Raw genomic sequence first — 19,620 nt, 5'->3', positions numbered from 1 at the left:
TCCAACATCTATGCGGAGAAATGGTCAGGACCCATTCTCAATAAAGGGTTCCAACACAAAATGTTGACTAATTCTCAATAAAGGGACCTGACCTGAAATATTGACAGAACAATTCTACCCATGGATGCTTCCGGACCCACTGAGTTCCTACAGCAGCTCATTGATTACAGAATTATTTTATTCTTCATCAATGTTATTCACAAGTATGACAGCTATTGAAAAGAACTGTTTATGTAATAGTTGATCCCATGTAACAGTTGACGATCCCCCATTTGTGGCCCTGATCACCCGCCCATCCAAGCTCCTGATGCCTAACTGTGAACCCTCACTTCGCCTGCCCTCCCATCCGAACTCCTGATGCCTCGACCATGAATTCTCACCTCGACCACCTTCCCATTCGAGCTTCCAACACCCTGACTGCAGATCCTTGCCCCAGCCGCCCAGCCACAGGAGCTCCCAGCACCCCAACCGCTCACCCATCCGAGCTCCGATGCCCCACTGATACTCTCCCTGGCTGCCCACCCAAATCCCAACCCCCCCACCACCGAACACCTCATCCCAGTCATCCGAGCTCCCCACACCTCGAACAACGCAGGTACTTAGCACACGGTCAAAAGTAGTACACCCCCCTCAAAATTGGTCCCCAAAACTCAACTATTACACAAGTACATATTTGGATAATTGTATGAATTTTAGCCTGTCAAAATTATGACCTGTGAAAAAGTCCGGTACCTACTTCCCCAAATTTGACCTGAAAATTGGTCCAAAAAACTATTACGTAAGTATATATGCTAAATGTTCCTTTAAGGAGAAACAAAGTGCCTTTGCTTTTATTTCCTTGATAGAAGTTTCTCCTGAACAAAGAGTCAGCAACTCTTCAACCCCCAGGCAATGCAGAGTTTAAATGATCTTAATCTGGCTTGTCATCATACTTTCCTGTTGACAACTCCATGTGATTAATTCAGAAGCAGCCACAGGTCACAAAATGACATACTAAAGGAAAACAATATGGACAACCTAATCATATTCATCCAGAGAGACCCCACTTTGCTTTCATTGTGGTCTCTAATTATTTCTTAACTTCAATTGCAATTGTTGAATCATGGGATAAATGCTCTAACTTACCCTCATTTCTCCATGGCTGCCCTGGAGCCCAGGTCTAAGGCAATGAAAGCAAGGTAGACAGGCACAGATACGTCTCATTGAAGTGAATAGGAGAAGCTGACTACTGAAGGAAACTAGAACATTATTTTTATGTTTTAATCTCAGAGTCTTTTTTTTCATTTATATTAAAAAATTGCATCCTTTTTTTTTCTTTTACTTCTTATATGTCTAGAAGGTATTTTGAAAATGATTGAATATGACAACTATTCATTTGAGTTCAGGTGCAGACACTCATTTCAAACATCAAGAAATATGTACCGTTAGAATAACAAATGAGTCTATATCAGGAATGGATAATTGATTCTCTTAATTTCATTATTCAGGTCTTTAGGATATACAGGTAAATGTATTGATTCATTCTTCTGATACATGGCTCCCATTGAAATGATCTGATGTGGTTATCAAAACAATAAAATCTTATCTAACCAGTCCATCCAAGATTCTTGCAGTTAAACCCTTCAGCCCACTGGACACTGGTAAAGATCCTTTATTTATCTCTAGGTTGTCCAGTTCTATTTTTAAGTACCTAGATATTTTTCTGTATTTGATTTGCAGTTCATTGTCATTCATCATATAATCATTACTTCAATGGATCTTTGGCTTGGCTTCGCGGACGAAGATTTATGGAGGGGGTAAAAAGTACTTCAATGGATAATGTTCTACTAATCACATAGGGATCATTGTACATAAAATGACAATGCTCAGGCTGACCGTAGTGCTGGTAGGTGTCTTATGGTCAGTCGATTGATAATCTCATAGAACCACTTATATCTATAGTCACCAACTGAAACAACAGCTGTTCGGATAGCAGGAAGACTGGCTCATCATAAGTGTTAACTACAGATTTAAGTGATACTACATTTTCAAGTGAAAATCCTTGTTTGTTAACTTTAAGGAAAGAGCATTCATTACATTGGTCTACAGTTGAAATCTCAGGTCTATGTCTAACCAATGTAATTAACTCCTCATCACTGAAGCAAAAGGGCTGGATCATTGATAGCAAAATCTGTTGTTCCTGGTTACTGCTCTGATTTGCTGTTTAGGTTATTCTTTGTAAAAATGGTTTCTTTTTCCATAAATATTATACCAAAATGGCACAATCCTTTCCTGCAGAATTCATATTTCATCTTGGAGGTACACAAGAGACTGCAGATGCTACAATTTGAAGCCAAACACACACTGCTGGAGGAAATCAGCGAGCCAAGAGGCATCAGTAGAAGAAAAAGAATGGTCATCGTTTCGACTTGTTTCAGCCCCAAAAATCAACCATTTTTTTCTCCCACAGATGCTGCTTGATCTGCTGAGCTCCTTCAGCAGAGTGTGTTTTGCTTCATATTTTCTCCTGTAGTTCCATCTTTCCTGTGTTTATGGTGATTCTTTAGCTTTATCCAGAAACTTTTGAGCATCACACCCTGCACTCATATTCTGACAAGTTTAAGTTGACCCACCACAGTTAGTGTCTGTCTTGTCCATGGTCAAGTTAACGAGTGACCCTTCTCACATCTTTGGGTCAGCAATTCCAAACACAAGCCTGCCACACATTTTTTTACCCACAGATTTTTGTAGCATTGTTCCATCTTCTTGGGCAATTCCTTGGATCAAGTTGCATCAACTTTGGTCTTGTGGGTTCTGGGGTGGCTAATGATGCCAATGTGGGTGCAGACTATTCTGCAGAAGGGACAGGATGTGGCTGATAAGGTGAGTGGATGGGGTATTTATGAGATGGTGAAGTCCTTCCGTTGTTTGTGTAGGGCCTCTGTGTGGAAAAGAGAAAAGTGTGGAGTACAGAAAAATCAAATGCAAAAGACACAAAAAAGTCCAACTACACTTTACTCAGAGATGTCACACATCGCAACACATGGCTCAGATGAGGATAATGTGACAAGTAGGGTTGATACTTTTTTCTTCCAGCAAGGTAGAACAGGTTGCGTCCTGGATGTTTCCAGGTCAGGACTGCTGCATACCTCACTGTACCACTGGGAACAACAAAGGGCTGAATGGTCTAGAGTGGCAACTGTGTGAGATAAATACGGGCTTGTGGATGAGAAGATCCTGTTACCATGCTATAATCTCGAAATTAAAATGTAAGTGTAAGAAAGAAAAGAAACAATAAAATTTGTAAGTGCCTTTTTCTAAAGTCTGGCCATAGTTCTGAAAACACTTTTGCCATCAGTGAGTATGCTATTCAAGGTAGTCTCTGAAGGCAACAAGCCAGACCATTCAGAAAAATCCTAACTGATCATATTTGGATCTCAGCACTAATAATTCCTGCTGCCATTCTTCAGAAAGCTGGACAATTGCCTTCTCCATATCCACTGCAATTTACAGCATCAGCTCACCCTCAAGCTCATCTCTATATGTCTGTCTCCAACCAGAATTTGGGAGAGAAACTAGGACCAGGATGCTTTGTTACCACACATTGTCCAGTGCACACTGAGCTCGATGCTTCCAAATTAAACAGCCTGATCTCTATTGCACTTCCTCATCCTGGTCCCAATGTCTGGTAGCCATCTGGTCCCAATGTCTGGTAACCATCTGGTCCCAATGTCTGGTAGCCATCTGGTCCCAATGTCTGGTAACCATCTGGTCCCAATGTCTGGTAGCCATCTGCACTTGCAGTCTGGTGAAAAGTCTTTGGCTATTGAACCTGAACTCGAGTTGGAGCCCATCTTCCCTAGCTGCCTACACCCCCATTGTTATACACTGGCAGACCTGTACCCATCAGCGCAGTACCCCAGTGTTACATTGTGTAACATCTGTATCCTTTAGATCTATACCCACATTAAACAGTGATAGACCTGTACCCTTGTCAATATAGTGAGAGCTGTTTATATTACAAACTATTACCCATAATATCCCAGTATTATAAATGAAGAGATCTACCTCCACTGGTTCTCTATTCTGCAATACATCACTTGACCTGTACCCACCAGTACAATATCCCAGTGTTCACTGTGATGGATCCATACCTACTTACCACAAAGTCATTTGACAACCTATGTTGAGTGGGTGTAGAGAGCGAATGGGAAGAGGTATTGGGGTGTTGAAAACTGGGCCTGACATGCAACCCAGAGTCCAGGCATAACCTGGGAGGAATTTTACTATCCTCAACTTTACCTCCCATGTTCAGCCTCAGCCACCTTTTGTCCACAGTTCTCTGGTCACAACATGTAGAACTTTTAAGATGGAATTGATTTTGCATGATCTTTCAGTGTTTACATGCACTTTATTGATGCAGCAGTAATGATCTGTGTGTTGGAACATTGCTTGACACACTGGGTCATACCTGTCAATAAGCACATTATATGCTTGGGGATAATGTGTTACTGCTGATCTCACCCTCATAATCAGTTTTCCGTTTCAAAGTACATGCTATGCAATAAAATTTCCAGCCCATAAAAATTCACATTTAGTTCAACCAGTCCATGTACGGTTTCAACTTGCACAGAAATTTTCCCTTAATCTTTTAGATGATCTAATTCCACCCAGGTTTGTTTTATGGAGGATAAAAAATGTTGGGAATTTTAAATATGCTATTCTTGCTATTAATGTTGTTGTTCCAAATATTTTCAAAAAATCCACAATTCATTTTGAAACATTTTCCAAAAAATAGGAATAATTAATTAATCATAAAGATAAACAAGTAAAAATGAAATCAGCAGGTGTTCCTCATTTGGCACTTATTTTATTCTAAGACTGAATACAAGTATGACAAATACAGTAGCTGGACATAACATTAATACCATCTATGCAAATGCATTTGCCTATCAGATGGAAGATAACAAAATTTTTCATATACAGAAATTATCTAAGATGTAATACACATAAACAGGCAAAACAGATTTCAGGCACTTAAAAGGAGATCAGGATCATTCGGTTTTAGATTGTGCTTAATCTTAAGACCCAAAATGGTGAGAGTTGCTCGGCAAGGAGAGCTATCAGATGGTGCTTTACCACTCAGCTCAGCTGTTCCATTTAGTTCTAATGAACTCGTTAGTAAAACAAGCACCATGCTCCTTTATTAAAAATGAACTTTTATGCAGTCAATCATTTGGTAGAACAACATTTTCTTTTTCTCACCGATTCTTGACCATATCATAGGATTTAGGTGCTGAATGCTTCTTGGTACTTTGTCCAAGTGTCTATTTAGTCTGTGAAAATAAGTTCCAACAGAATAATTTTGCATGGGAGTTATCAATCAAACTTAAACCTCTCCTCATCCATTGTTGATGAGACCATCCATTCAGAATGCACTCAAAGGACCTCAAGCTATTATTTTTAATTCGAACAAGACCATTTGGGGGTTACTTTGCATTAAAGGTACTTGAAATTGGAATCTTTCTCTTAATCCTGTTGGCAGTGGGTCAATAAAAAATCTGTACTGAGATAAAGAGATGTTTTCTAAAGTAAGGACGTAAAGAAGGAGAAAAGGCAAGTACATTTGGAGGTACCTTTCAATTCTGCTGGAATGAAATGGCAGAACAGATTTAAGAGGCTGAATATTATATTCCTGTTCCAACATGGAATATATTATATTTAGCACTGGGGCCTTCAACAAATGTATCACCAGAGAATAGAACTCTTTCCACTTTGCTTCTAATGTGAAATGAACTGCAAAAGGCCAGTCACTGAGAACCTCAGCTCCCTTTGTCACTATATCATAGACTAATCCTCATCTTGACATGATACCCTCATATAACAGTGAGGAATCTTACTGCCCGCCTTTCAGAAAGACTGGCAGGCACAGGTACAAATGAATTTTGATACTGACTATGTTATTTGTTGATGCCAGCTGAGAGTTTATATTTTCACAGGGTAGGGCGGCTGTTGACACATACCAATTAAGACTGGGTTTAATTAATCCAAAGACGTTCCATATCTATTTTGAAAGAAATTTTACATTCCTTTATGGATCTTCGCGATACATTTAAAGTTCATCTTGGATGAAACAACCATTTTAGGAGTAATTTTGTCCTATATGTGAACTGCTGCAGAAGATGAGATTGACACAGCCAGAAAATATTCCTATTGTGACTATAAACAGTGATCAAAAGGTTATTTCAATCCTATTTTTAGAATGTCAACTATGCAAAGGTTAGGATCCTCACCTCTGTTAGCTGAGCCTGTTGACCCATACAGTTCAGTTTGATATAGATATCCTGCAAGTGAAGTTCCAGATCTATTCCTGCCACCCTTGCTGTTTGTTTTTATTGGGTAGCTTGGTCGAAATTTTTCCTAAGAATAGTTTTCCTCGACTTTTCCTTAGTGACCTTTCCCTTTCTTTGATCTTTATTTAAGTAGCGCCCTGTAACCCTTGCTCACCCAGCCTTTGGTTGATTACGTTGCATAATCAGCTGATACCAGTTAAATGCCCAACTGTAAATGGAACTGGTTCTACGCCTCATCCTGACAGGCTGGGCTCTCAGAAGATGCAGACACTCATCAGTCCAGGGACAGTTCTTAAGATGGCCACTTGAACATTTTCCCATTCTTTGCCTGCTCAGATAGGATACAAGCTATTCCACACACATCAAGCTGCAGAGCCTGAAACATACAAATGTGAATAGAGAGGCAAGGTAGAGGTTACTACTCCTGACACAGTTATTTCCCAATGCTCTTGCAATATTATCTTTCAACTGAAGAGCTCATTTTCATGTAGGTTGTGAGCACAATGATGAATCAAGGTGTCCTTTCACATTTTTCCACCATGAAACTATTAACTATTATCCATCAGGACTGTTCGCTGCTGATGCTTTTATTGCTGTTGTACTTCTTTCCATTAACCATCATAATGGGGGCTTTAATTCACTTCTTTTTAAAATATGAGACTTAGGAATGCCATGCGAAACTTGAATACCATTTATATCACTGGACTGGATTTTTAAAGCTTCTAAAAAAACCCAATAGCTCCATACTAGGGAATCCATGGCCATAATTGCTATTGATTAAAGTGTTTGTAGGGATTTTTTTAATGGATTCTCCATTCTCCATCTTTACTTGATAACATGTTTTTTTTTAAAAACACCGCCATCAATATCATTGCAGCTACAACTGTTGTCTACTTTCTGCTGAGTGGGTATGATTTAAATATCTGCAGAAAAAACTCCATTTCAACCCTTTTTATGAAAATATCTCACACCCCATTACAGTACAGTGCTAATGTCATCTGATTCCTCTGGCTTCTTTTGCTTGCTTGGGAGTGATTTTAAATATTCAAGATGTCTTCTTGCATCCTCTTGGTTTTGACGTACATAGTACACTACGTATGAAATTACCATGGTGAACCAGCCAAACATGGTGACTAGCATTGCCACATCAGTTGTCTTTTTGGACAGATTGCAGAGGTCAGCTTCATTTGCAGCACTGAGGAAGGATTTTCCAGTGTGTTGCTCCAGAACTGCAGTCTCACAGATGATGTGGCTAGCTGTTTCGTGTTTAGATGGCAGATCATGCAGTACCTGCTGCAGGGTGCAGTCACAGTGCCATGGATTATCAGAAATCTGAGCTCGGCCTTTGAGCTTGCTGAATGTATCTTTGTGCACACTTTTAATTTTGTTGTTTGAAAGATCAAGAGTCTGCAAGGTATCAGCCACCCCTTTGAATGCCTGTTCCTCTATGGATTCAATAATGTTTTTGGACAAATTAAGTACTTTCAGCTGGTACAGATCTTTGAAGATCTCATTGGGAACAGACCTTATCTGATTAGAGTCCAAATAGAGTAAGGCTGTGTCTGGGGGAAGGTCCTTGGGAATCTCTTTCAGATTTGCATTGCTGCAGCTGACATTTAAACTGCTGACATGAGAACACAGACAGCCTTTGGGACACATGCCGGTGGAGTGAGAGCACAGCATCAAGAGCACAAAACTTTGCAGCAGAAAATAAGTAGAGCGAGCTAAGAATTGGTCCATCAACTTCATGCTGGGATGTCTGCATAATCACATGGCCAATTACCTCATCCAACAATATATGTAAAGTGTGCAATACTAATTCTTTCCTCTTCAACAAGCAAAGTAGGCATCTTGATCAGGTCACACACGTTCTCCATTTAAATGATGTTCAAAAGTATTATTCTGAAAGAGAAATGCAAACATTTTATAAAGTAAATCACAAAATTCTGTAGTCACCGTGTGGTTTAAGTAAAAACACAAAATGCTGGAGAAGCTCACAGGTCAAACAGTGTCCTTTATGTAGCATAAAGGCAGAGATACATAACTGATGTTTCGGGCTTGAGCCCTTCATCAAAGTATATTTTATAAATGATGCAGCAAATTTTAAATGGAGAGTTTATTTAAAAAAAAAACAGGCTACAATTATCCAAAAATCTGACATGGTTTGCAAGATTCTCCAAGGGATCATTTCACCTCTCTTCATTCATAAGAGCCCATTCTACATTCTGGTCTTGTATCCATCTCATCTCCACCATCCATTTCCTCTGCTATTCATCGCTCAGCATATAAACAATGTGCGCCTGCTCTCAATTTTCCTTTTTAATTCCTTTCTCCTGTTCCACTTCTCATCAACTTTGAAAGCTTCATTAAATATTTCCCTTCAACCTTTGCATGTGATTGTGATAATTTCCTCCCAAGAATCGTGCATTTTTTTTCTTCAAGAAAGATGTAATGAAATGCAAGTGGTTACACATTAATAAAATGGGTTGAGTTTTTCCAGATTGCTGTCAACTCTAATTTGAGGAAAGCATGACTCGAGATGCAAAAACAGAAATAGGAGACTACACACTGTAGCAACTTTTCATTCTTATAACATAAGATACATTAGTCATTCAAATCCATCATTTTTAATGCAAATAACCCAAGAGTAAAACTAGAAACAAAAACACAGTGGAATTAGGGAGCTGACAGAGTCAAACTATCAACCAGGTTTGAGTTGCATGTTTCAATAATTAGGGCTATTCTGAATAAACTAGGCTATCCAGAGGTTCATCTTGTTATGGGATGCAACATATCAGCAAGAACAGGGGTATGGCTTAGGATGAGTCCTGGCATAGACTTAAAGCTTTCACATGAGAATGTATTCAGGATAATGAATCACAAAATGGATCAGCAATTTTCAAAAAGTAATTTATAGCAGGATTAAGATAAACATGCAATATGAATGATGAGAAAACGATATCAGAGCTGAGGATCAATTATGGAATTTTCTGTGGATTGTTGAATTGTGAAGAGACAGAGGAAGCTCTATCTTTAAAAAATTAGAGCAAAAGGGCTAAATTATAGTGAATTAAATTACTAAAAATAGACTTAAGGAAATCCAAAGCAATTGCATCAAATGGATCGCTGTGTCTGTCCCATCCTTGATCAATCAAATAAAAAATGAATTCTGTGATGTCAGTCACATATTTTAGCCAAAAATGAATGAAGATATTTTGAATAATAATAATGCAGAAAACTGTCCTGAACATACAATCCCCTACTTTCTCTTCCCTAAATGACCTTCATTATTTACCTAGTTTTGCCTTTAAAAAATACTAATGTTGCAGCAACAAAGATGCTGTGGGAAATGATTCTCCACTCCAACAGTCTGCTGTGGAAAGAAATTCAACCCTTGTCATACTTTGTACTCTCCCTTGGATATATACTTTCATAATTTTAAATTCATTAATTTGAGGGATATTAGAACCCATTATCACAACTATAATGTGCATTTAATACAAAAGCAGTGTAAATTTCAAGCAATAAAGTAATTTCTTCACTAAGCTCTTGATAACAATTTTATAATGACCCTCTTATTTTTTCCCTTTAAATAGATATCCCCTCATCCTCTATTGAAAAGTTTTGCATTATAATCTACAAAATCTATTTTGCTTGCTTATTGTAATGAATCAAAGTACCCTACATTACAGCTAAAATATCTCATTTTATAGCTATTGCCTTTCTACTTCCACCTTTGTAATGAATTCTCCCACTAACTTTATTCCATTTCATACATGAGGCACCCAAAGTTGCATATATGGTGTGGTTGTGTGTTACTTATGGTTATGAAAATATTGCATACACATTTATCATTCCTTCTTTGCTCTTTTTCCCCCAAGTATGTCTTGACAATTGAAATTAAAATATGATATTTTTCTTTTCCAAAGAACTACTTGAGCTTTTAGGTCTCCTTAGGGTGGTTTTCCACAGAGTAATTTCAACATTGTCCGGGATTCCAGTCCATGTATATCTTCTTAAAAATTATTGAATGCCGACTTCTTTAAGAGAATACTAAACTTTTATATCAACAGAAAATGTCATGGTTGCTTCCTGGTTTCAGGCTCAAATCATTAATGTATACCAAGAAATAACTGGACATCATAGTGAACCCTCAGGCCCATCTCTCCTAATCTGAGCTATCTCCATTTACTACAACTTTCTATTTCTGTCAAGTTGCCAATCTTTTTATAATAAAACAAAATGCTGGAAGAACTTAGCAGGTCAAGCAGCGTCTGTGGAGGCAAAAGATGCAGGTTGATGTTTAGGATTGATAACCTGCTCCAGGACTCAGCCCAGATACAGGGTCATGTGACCTATTGAGCCCAAAGTCAAAAGTTCAAATTTATTGTCAGAGTACATACATGACATCACATATAACACTGAGAATATTTTTCCTGTGGGATAGGTAGAATTTCTAATTACTGGTATCTATAAACTGTAGTCAAGAAGAAAGAAATGTAGGCTAAAGAAGAAATGTAAACAAGAAAGAAATTGTAAGCAAACTAACTGTGCAAATACACAAATAAATATTCAGTAATAAACAATGAGCAAAGTAAGAGTCTTTAAAGGAGTCTCTGAAGGAGTCTGTGGTTCAGGATTCTGATGGTTGAGGAGCTGCAGATATTTGTGAATCTGGGAGTACGGGTTTTGTGGCACCTGTACCTCTTCCCTGATGGCAGCAACGAGAACAGAGTATGTCCAGGTTGATGTGGATCATTTATGATCTGGAGTCCTTCCAGTATTCTATTTTTGTTTCAAATTCCAGCATTTGCAGTCTTTTTTTTAATCTTTTATATTCTGATACATTTTTCAGAAAAGAAAAATAAAGAAAGTGTAAACATGTAACCCAATTTGCTAGTGCAGGGCAAATAAATTAGGAGGAGCGACAGCTTAATTAAAGAGAACAGCATCTGTTTGGGGAAAAAAAATTCAAGTCCAAGATATTTAGTGAATTTCACATATTAAAACCTACAATGCATGAAGAAAGGAAACCGTGGAATTTGGTTCATAATATAACACAAAGGCTGCTTCTTGATTAAATAAAAGCACATGTTGAAAAGATTGGCTGACAGATATTTTACAGAGTATTGTGATGTTGGCAATAAAGTCTGCCAAATGTAGCTGACTAAATGTAATTATACTGATACAGATCTTTGATAATTGTTCAGATCTGTACCTGGTGTGATTGGTTGTGTCTCAGTCCAACTTTTCTTGAACATTTTAACTGTGTTTCATCATGGGTTATTTGGAACTGACATATAAATGGAATATCACTGATACTCATCAAAAAAGACCTTCAGGTAAATACAACATGACTATCAATCTTCAACTGAACTGTAAGCCAAATTACAAGACATAATCAAAGACTGTATCTTCAGTAGCTATCCACCAATTTTAGATGGTAGAGAGTCATTGGTTCTACAACTGTACAAGATGTTGGTGTGACCTCACATGGAGAGCGGTGTGCAGCTTTAGTGCCCAGTTGACTGAAAGATGTCATTAAGTGGCAGCAAGATTAGTGTAGTGGTTAGCTCAATGCTGTTACAACACCAGCAATCAGGACCAGGGATCAAACCCTGGGCTCTCTGTAAGGAATTTGTATGTTCTCCCCATGTTGGAGTGGGCTTCTTCCGGGTGCTCCGGTTTTCTCCCACCCTTCAAAACGTACCAGGGGTTGGTGATGGGTTCATGGGCCGAAAGAGCCTGTTACCATGCTGTATGCCTTAAAAGATAAATTAAGCTGGAAAGAGTACAGAACAGATTCATAAGAATATTACTGTGACAGGCAGACTTGTGTTAGAACAAGAGGTTGAATAACCTGGGACTTTTCTCCCTGAAGCGTAGGAGGCTGAAGCTGAACTTTGCAAGATATATAAAATCATGAGGGGGAGGGGAATCTTGAACTAGGGGGCATATATTTAAGGTGCGAGGGAAACAATTCAAAAGGGACCTGAGAGTCACAAAGTGTGGCAGGTATGTAGAATGAGCTGCAAGAAGTGGTAGAGGCAAAAATAATTACAACATTCAAAAATCATTTAGATTGGTATATGAATAGGAAATGTTTAGAGGAATATAGACTGAATGTAGGCAAATGCGACCAGCTTAAATAACCTGGTCAGTATAACCTGTTGGGCCAAAAGGCCTGTTTCCATACTGTAGAACTCAATGACTCCATGACCCACATCCACATCTTTCCCTTAACTCTGTGCCCAAGAACATTCTGAACTTACACTATATTGGCAAATCCCTCAGATTGGCCATGTCATCCCCTAATTGCCTGCAGCATTTAGTTATCAGTACCGAACTTTGAAATATTTCACAGTCCTGGTTCAATTTCGAAAGGGACATCCAATGTACTTAATTGTGCCAAGAAATTTGCTTGTGTCACACAGGTAACAATATTCACCTTTAATAATAAAACAATTTTTTCACACTCACACATCACTGAATTATTATTGTCGCCTGTTGGCCATGAAGTACATATTTAAATACTCAAGTGCATTTTAAATGAATTTTTGAGTTTTTGTTTCTTTAGCTTTCAAATATATCCCATTTTTGTGTTTCTTACCATGTTTTTGTCCTTTTTGTGAGTGTACTAATTTTGTTTTCATATCAAGAAATGTCCATGTTGCCAAGCATTTGCAATTTTACAAATACAACCAGTATTGCTTTCTAAAATAATAAAAACAGATAATGCTAGAAAAATTTGGCAGTCTTGCAGCATCTGTGACAGAGAAAGAGTTAGCTTCCAGTATAGAACCTCTCTATCAATTTGGAACCCCAAACACCACCCCCTCACCCCATTCTCACCACTAGCTAGGTACTTTTAAATTAGTCTGTAAAGCCAAGTGCACTCATTCACTCATTTAAGTCTGCAGCAAGCAGAGTGCAAACAAGACAAAATCACGTGATGCATTTTTTTTAAAGTATCTCTTTCACAGCTCACAGACCTGTAACATCCTCACAGATTTTTTTAAAAATACACGTCATTCTCTCTATGGATACAAGGAATATAATTAGAAAGCCTTCATCACCATGGCCCTCTGGTGAATATAAAAGATCTTAGAGCACTAAGTTGAAGAAGAGCAATTATCTCCAGGTGGCCAGGGAAACTCTTGGGTTTAAAAATATCTGCTTCCTTATTACTGAGATTTAACTGCACTTCAAAATCCTTCATTAGATGTAGGGTATTTTGGGATGTCCCAAAAGAACATACAGTCCCTAACAACACAAGATGGCGTAATTCTAATCAAAATCTCCAGGTTCCATTCTCGTGGAAATTTATCCTCTTGAGAACAAACTTCAAATCAACAATGGGAATTTTAATATGCATTGTACAAATATATTCCTGCAATCTTACTATCAAAGAGAGACAGAGAGGAGCACTGGAGTCGCCTCCCTCCCCCTCGCTCCACCCCCACCCCCACCCCCATCGATGTGATCTATCAGGATTGTTGTCTGAAGAAACATAGGAAGTAGGAACAGGAGTAGGCCAAAAATGGCCCATCGAGCCTTCTCCGCCATTCAATAAGATCATGGCTGATCTAATTTATGACCTAACTCCACCTACCTGCCTTCTCCCCATATCACCCAATTCCTCTGTCATGTAAAAATTTATCTAACCGAATTTTAAATATGTCTAATGAATCAGCCTCAACCACTTCCCTGGATAGAGAATTCCAAACATTCACTACTCTCTGGGAAAAACTATTTTTCCTCATCTCTGTCCTAAATCTACTCCCCCAAATCTTGAGACTGTGTCCTCTCATTTTAGTTTCCCCGGCCAGCTCAAAAAACCTTCCTACATCTATCCTATCCATACCCTTCATAATCCTATATGTTTCTACAAGATCTCCTCTCATTCTTCTGAACTCGAGTGAATACAATCCTAGACGATTTAATCTTTCATCATCAGTCAACCCCTTCATCCCAGGGATCAACCTAGTAAACCTCCTCTGGACCGTCTCCAAAGCCAGTATATCCTTCTTCAAATATGGAGACCAGAACTGGACACAGTCCTCCAGATGCAGTCTCACCAGTACCTTATACAGTTGCAACATTACCTCCCTACTCCTGAATTCAATTCCTCTAGCGATGAAGGCCAACATTCCATTTGCCTCCTTAATAACCTGCTGCACCTGCAACCTAACTTTTTGCGATTCATGCACAAGCACTCCCAAGTCCCTCTGCACAACAGCATGTTGTAGTTTTTCACCCTTTAAATAATATTCAGCTCTTTTATTTTTCTTGCCAAAGTGGATAACCTCACACTTACTAACATTGTACTCCATCTGCCAGACCTATGCCCACTCATCCAGCTTAACTATATCCAACTGCAGACTCTCCACATCCTCATTACAATTTTGCTCTTCCACTCAATTTGGTGTCATCTGCAAACTTGGCTGCACCACATTTTGTCCCCTCCTCCAAGTCATCAATGTAAATGATGAACAGCTGTGGGCCTAGCACCGACCCCTGCGGCACCCCACTTATCACTCTCTGCCAAACTGAAAAACTCCCACATCCCGACTCTGCCTCCTGTCAGACAACCAATTTTCGATCCAGGCCAATATACTTCCCCAGACTCCACTTTCCTGTAACTTACTGATAAGTCTCTTGTGCAGCACCTTATCAAACGCTTTCTGGAAATCCAAATACACAACATCAACCTGTTCTCCTCTATCCACCGCACCCATTATATCCTCAAAGAATCCTAACAAGTTTGTCAAACAAGATCTTCCCTTTCTAAAACCATGCTGTGTCTGCCTGATTGAACCCTTACGTTCCAAAAGTTTCACTATTTCATCTTTAATGATGGCTTCAAGCATTTTTCCAACTACAGACGTCAAGCTAATTGGCTGATAATTTCCAGTCTTCTGCCTACATCCCTTCTTAAAAAGTGGTGTGACATTTGCTGTCTTCCAGTCTGCCGGGACCTGCCCAGAATCCAAAGAATTTTGGTATATGACCACCAATGCATCAACTATAACTTCTGCCATTTCCTTCAGAACCCTTGGATGCATATCATCAGGACTAGGTGATTTGTCTGGCTTTAGTTTCATTAGTTTCTCCATCACTACTTCCTTTGTAACAACTATTTTATCAAGGCCCTCCCCAACATTCACATCCTTAACTCCGCACTTGGGCATGCTGGACGTGTCTTCCACCGTGAAGATTGACACAAAATATTTGTTCAATGCCTCGGCCATTTCCTCATTTTTTGCTACCAGTTTTCCTTTCTCATCCTCCAAGGATCCTATGTTAACTCTGGCCACCCTCTTCCGTTTTATATATTTATAAAATTTTTTGCTTTCTCTTTTTATATTTTGTGCCAGTTTACTTTCATAATCCTTTTTCCTATTTCTTATTACCCACTTTGTAACCCCTTGTTGTCTCTTAAAGTTATCCCAATCTTCCAGTTTCCCACTGCTCTTTGCAGCTTTGTACACCTGGGCCTTCAATTTTATACTCTCCTTTATTTCCTTTGTTAACCACAGTTGATTTTTCCCTCCCTTACTGCCCTTTTTCCTGACCGGAATATATTTTTGTTGAGCATTACAAAATATTTCTTTGAAAATCTTCCATTGTTCCTCAACTGTTTCATCAATTAGTCTGTGCTCCCAGTCCACTCTGCCAAATTCCTCCCTCATCCTATGGTAGTCACCCCTGTTTAAGCATAATATATTAGTTTTAGATCTAACTATTTCCCCTTCCATCTGAATGAGAAATTCAATCATACTATGATCGTTATTTCCCAGATGGTCTCTGACTATTACATCATTTACTCTACCTATCTCATTGCACAACACTAGATCCAGGAGAGCATTTTCTCTTGTGGGTTCTTTAACATGCTGCTCAAGAAAGCTATCGCAGATGCATTCTATGAAGTCCTCTTCCAGACTCCCATGACCAACTTGATTTTCCCAATCTATGTGGAAGTTAAAATCCCCCATGACTACTGCCGTATCATTATTACATGTCTCACTTATCTCTCTATTTATTTCCTGTGCCACTAAACTATTGTTATTTGGTGGGCTATAGATAACACCCTTTGTTATTCTTTATCTTTACCCAAATGGACTCAACATTATGCTCTTTCGATCTTATATCATCCCTCACTATTACCTGGGCTCACAAAACCATTGAGGTCCCCTTCCAGCCCACACAAAGTATCTTTCAGCTGCTCCTGTTGGGAAAAAGATACAGGAGGATCAGAGCCAGCACCACCAGACTGATCAGCAGCTTCTTCCCAGGGGCCGCAAGAATGCTGAACGACCAAAAGAACTGCTCACACTAACCATCCAAGACTCTCATATTACAGAGTCAATATTTATCTATTTATTTGTATATATGAATACTTGTCCTCTGTATGCATTATTTGCCTGTATGTGGGTCATGTTGGGTTGTATGTTTGCGTGTTTTGCACTGAGGACCAGAGAACGCTGCTTCGTCAGGTTTCACTTGAGCGATCAGATAACAATAAAATTGACTTGACAAACCTGAAGAAAATTTATGAAAAAGCATGTGTAATCATCTCAAATCACAAGGCAACCCAATCAATATTTCACCTATAAAATAAGTGGCAAGTTTCAAATGAATTTAAAACACCCAAAATATTTACCTTGCATCCCTTTCACAGGTGTATCATTGAATACACTATCTTCATACATAGTTCACTAATAAGAAATAAAAAATGATATTGCAAGTCATTTAAAATGCAAAGTTATTTATTTTCCTTAATTTTAAAAAATCAGTGCCCCTTATTCCTTACATCTCAACACACCATCCCTTTGTTGAAGTGCAGCCAAGTAACCAGCTTCAGCACTGCTGTGATCACTCGTTGGGAAGTGTGTGATGGCACGCTGAGTTAATGTTTTCTCCAATGGTGTTTGCTGAGTATTCCCTCAGTACTTTTATGCCAAGATATAAATGTTATATGTTGGCAAGAGCAACTGCCAGCTCATGTCTAACTCATGCCAAAGCATGGTGAAACATACTAATTGGACAGCATGCTGAGCTGTTAAAGACAACATGTTAAAATCCAATATTTATGTTAAAGAAAAATTATACATTTTTGTTGGAGTATCAACCAAACCTGCTGTGTCAGTCGACTAGCCTGATTTTAGTTTGCTCCAAGATCCAAAGATGTAATTCAAAAGGTAGATGTTTAATTTTTACTTTATATGCTTTGATTTTACAGTATTATTTTCAATTAAACAATATATTAATGACTTGCTCTCTGAGGGAACTATTCACTCCCAGCTACCAAGGGTGAACATGTTTAATCACGTCGTGCCTCTCACCTCTAAAGATTATGTTATCCTAAGTACCCATTTCATCTCTCCCACAGTGACCTTGAGAAGAGCTCGATCAAGCCCTCTGACTGTACATATTTTTGGCAATGCTTTGTCAGATCTTCACATTGTAGGTTACATCTTGACAAACATTCTCTGCAATCTCTTTATACTTGACAGAAGGGCTTAGCAGCAATGATCAAGTGAATTGTGATAAAGTTCTCCTTTGTATATATTGATGAATCTTCTCTAATCTAAAGATCATACCAAGTAGCTCTATCTTAATCTGTATATATTGGACAGCTCAGCATGCTGTCGAATTAGTATGTTTGACCATGCTTTGGCATGAGTTAGACATGGGCTGGCAGTTGCTCTTGCCGACATTCAACATTTATATCTTGGCATAAAAGTACTGAGGGAATACTCAGCAAACACCATTGGAGAAAACATTAACTCAGCGTGCCATCACACACTTCCCAATATACAAATTTCTGCATGTTTCTGCTATTGGGTGATCTTCTTGTAAGATTGTTGCTCTAAGACCTTTTCCTGGGCCATTTGCCTTGAGTGCCATCAGATAGAGTAACACAAGCTGTACAATGACTGTCTTCTTGACTATGTTGACCACTTGCTCATGATCAACCATCTAACACCAATGCAGATTATTTTTGTTAACTGTCAGAGCAGTTCACACATCTCACCAGGACTTTGTTGAGACAATGCTGGCCTAAGAAAGTGTTGTATATCACAACATTCATCATAGAGTCACAGAATAGAGATGCAGGAGGAGGCCATTCTCCCCTTTGAGCCTGGACCACCATTCAGTATGATCCTGGCTGTTCACGCAACTTCTGTACTGCATTCCTGTTTTATTTCCACACCCTTTGATCCTTTTAGCCAATCGAGCCAGATCCAACTCCTGTTTGAGTTTATCTATGCACTGGCTTCAACATCTTTCTGTGGTAGGGAGTCACTTAAGTTCACAATTCCATCAGTAAAGAAGTTTCTCTTCATCTCAGTCTTAAATGGCTTACCTATCCTGAGATTGTGGCCCCTTGTTCTGGATTTCCCCAACATTGGGAACATTCCTCTTACCATCTAATCTGTCTAGTCCTGTTAGAACTGTATAGATTTTTATGCGACCCCCCCACCGCCCCCCCCCCCCCCCCCATTCTCATTCAGCTCAGCATCTCTATTACTTGTTTGATTTTGGCTTAATCTGACTCTGGACCATCTTGGGTGATGAAGCAACACATGAAGGAGAATACTTTCTTCCTGACTTCATCTTTTGCTTGGTTGCAATTGTCAACAGTATGATTACAAGAAATTTGTATCATCTTTGTTATGCATTCTCCAGAGTCTTATTTGAGTGTTTTATGGTACATGCCAGCAAACACCTAGTGGTCAATGAGTTGCAATATCATTATTTTTACTTTTCTCCTCAATTTTCTTCATCATAGGAAGCTGGAATATGTTTTCCCCTATTTACCTCCATATACAATGTGTGTTAGGAACATTATTATTGCAGATTCACCATAAAAACAGATTTAAAATGTTGCTACAATAACACAGAGCAGCCAAACCATTCTCTCTTTCTCTTTGGCTTGGCTTCGCGGACGAAGATTTATGGAGGGGTAATGTCCACGTCAGCTGCAGGCTCGTTTGTGGCTGACAAGTCCGATGCGGGACAGGCAGACACGGTTGCAGCGGTTGCAGGGGAAAATTGGTTGGTTGGGTTTGGGTGTTGGGTTTTTCCTCCTTTGTCTTTTGTCAGTGAGGTGGGCTCTGCAGTCTTCTTCAAAGGAGGTTGCTGCCCGCCAAACTGTGAGGCGCCAAGATGCACGGTTTGAGGCGATATCAGCCCACTGGCGGTGGTCAATGTGGCAGGCACCAAGAGATTTCTTTAAGCAGTCCTTCTTTAGTGGACCTCTGTCTCGGTGGCCAGTGGAGAG

At 39.1% G+C, this 19,620-nt stretch overlaps 1 protein-coding gene and 1 long non-coding RNA gene across 2 annotated transcripts in view; one reads left to right on the top strand and one right to left on the bottom strand.

The window, feature by feature from the left end:
- The window catches only part of LOC138751578 (uncharacterized), a 124,967-nt gene that overhangs the window by 97,464 nt on the left and 7,883 nt on the right, over nucleotides 1-19,620 (top strand). The window lies entirely within an intron of this gene.
- Nucleotides 4,850-19,620, bottom strand: part of lrrc3b (leucine rich repeat containing 3B) — a 100,378-nt gene continuing 85,607 nt past the window's right edge. Inside the window, exon 5 of the mRNA XM_069914028.1 lies at nucleotides 4,850-8,234. Coding sequence (XP_069770129.1) covers nucleotides 7,308-8,081 — 774 coding nt within the window. The 5' untranslated portion in view covers nucleotides 8,082-8,234 and the 3' untranslated portion in view covers nucleotides 4,850-7,307. The remainder of the gene's footprint in view (nucleotides 8,235-19,620) is intronic.

The sequence above is a fragment of the Narcine bancroftii genome, chromosome 1 (genome assembly GCF_036971445.1).
Source record: "Narcine bancroftii isolate sNarBan1 chromosome 1, sNarBan1.hap1, whole genome shotgun sequence".
In the NCBI taxonomy this organism is placed as follows: domain Eukaryota; kingdom Metazoa; phylum Chordata; class Chondrichthyes; order Torpediniformes; family Narcinidae; genus Narcine; species Narcine bancroftii.
This window is presented reverse-complemented; position numbering and strand designations above follow the sequence as displayed.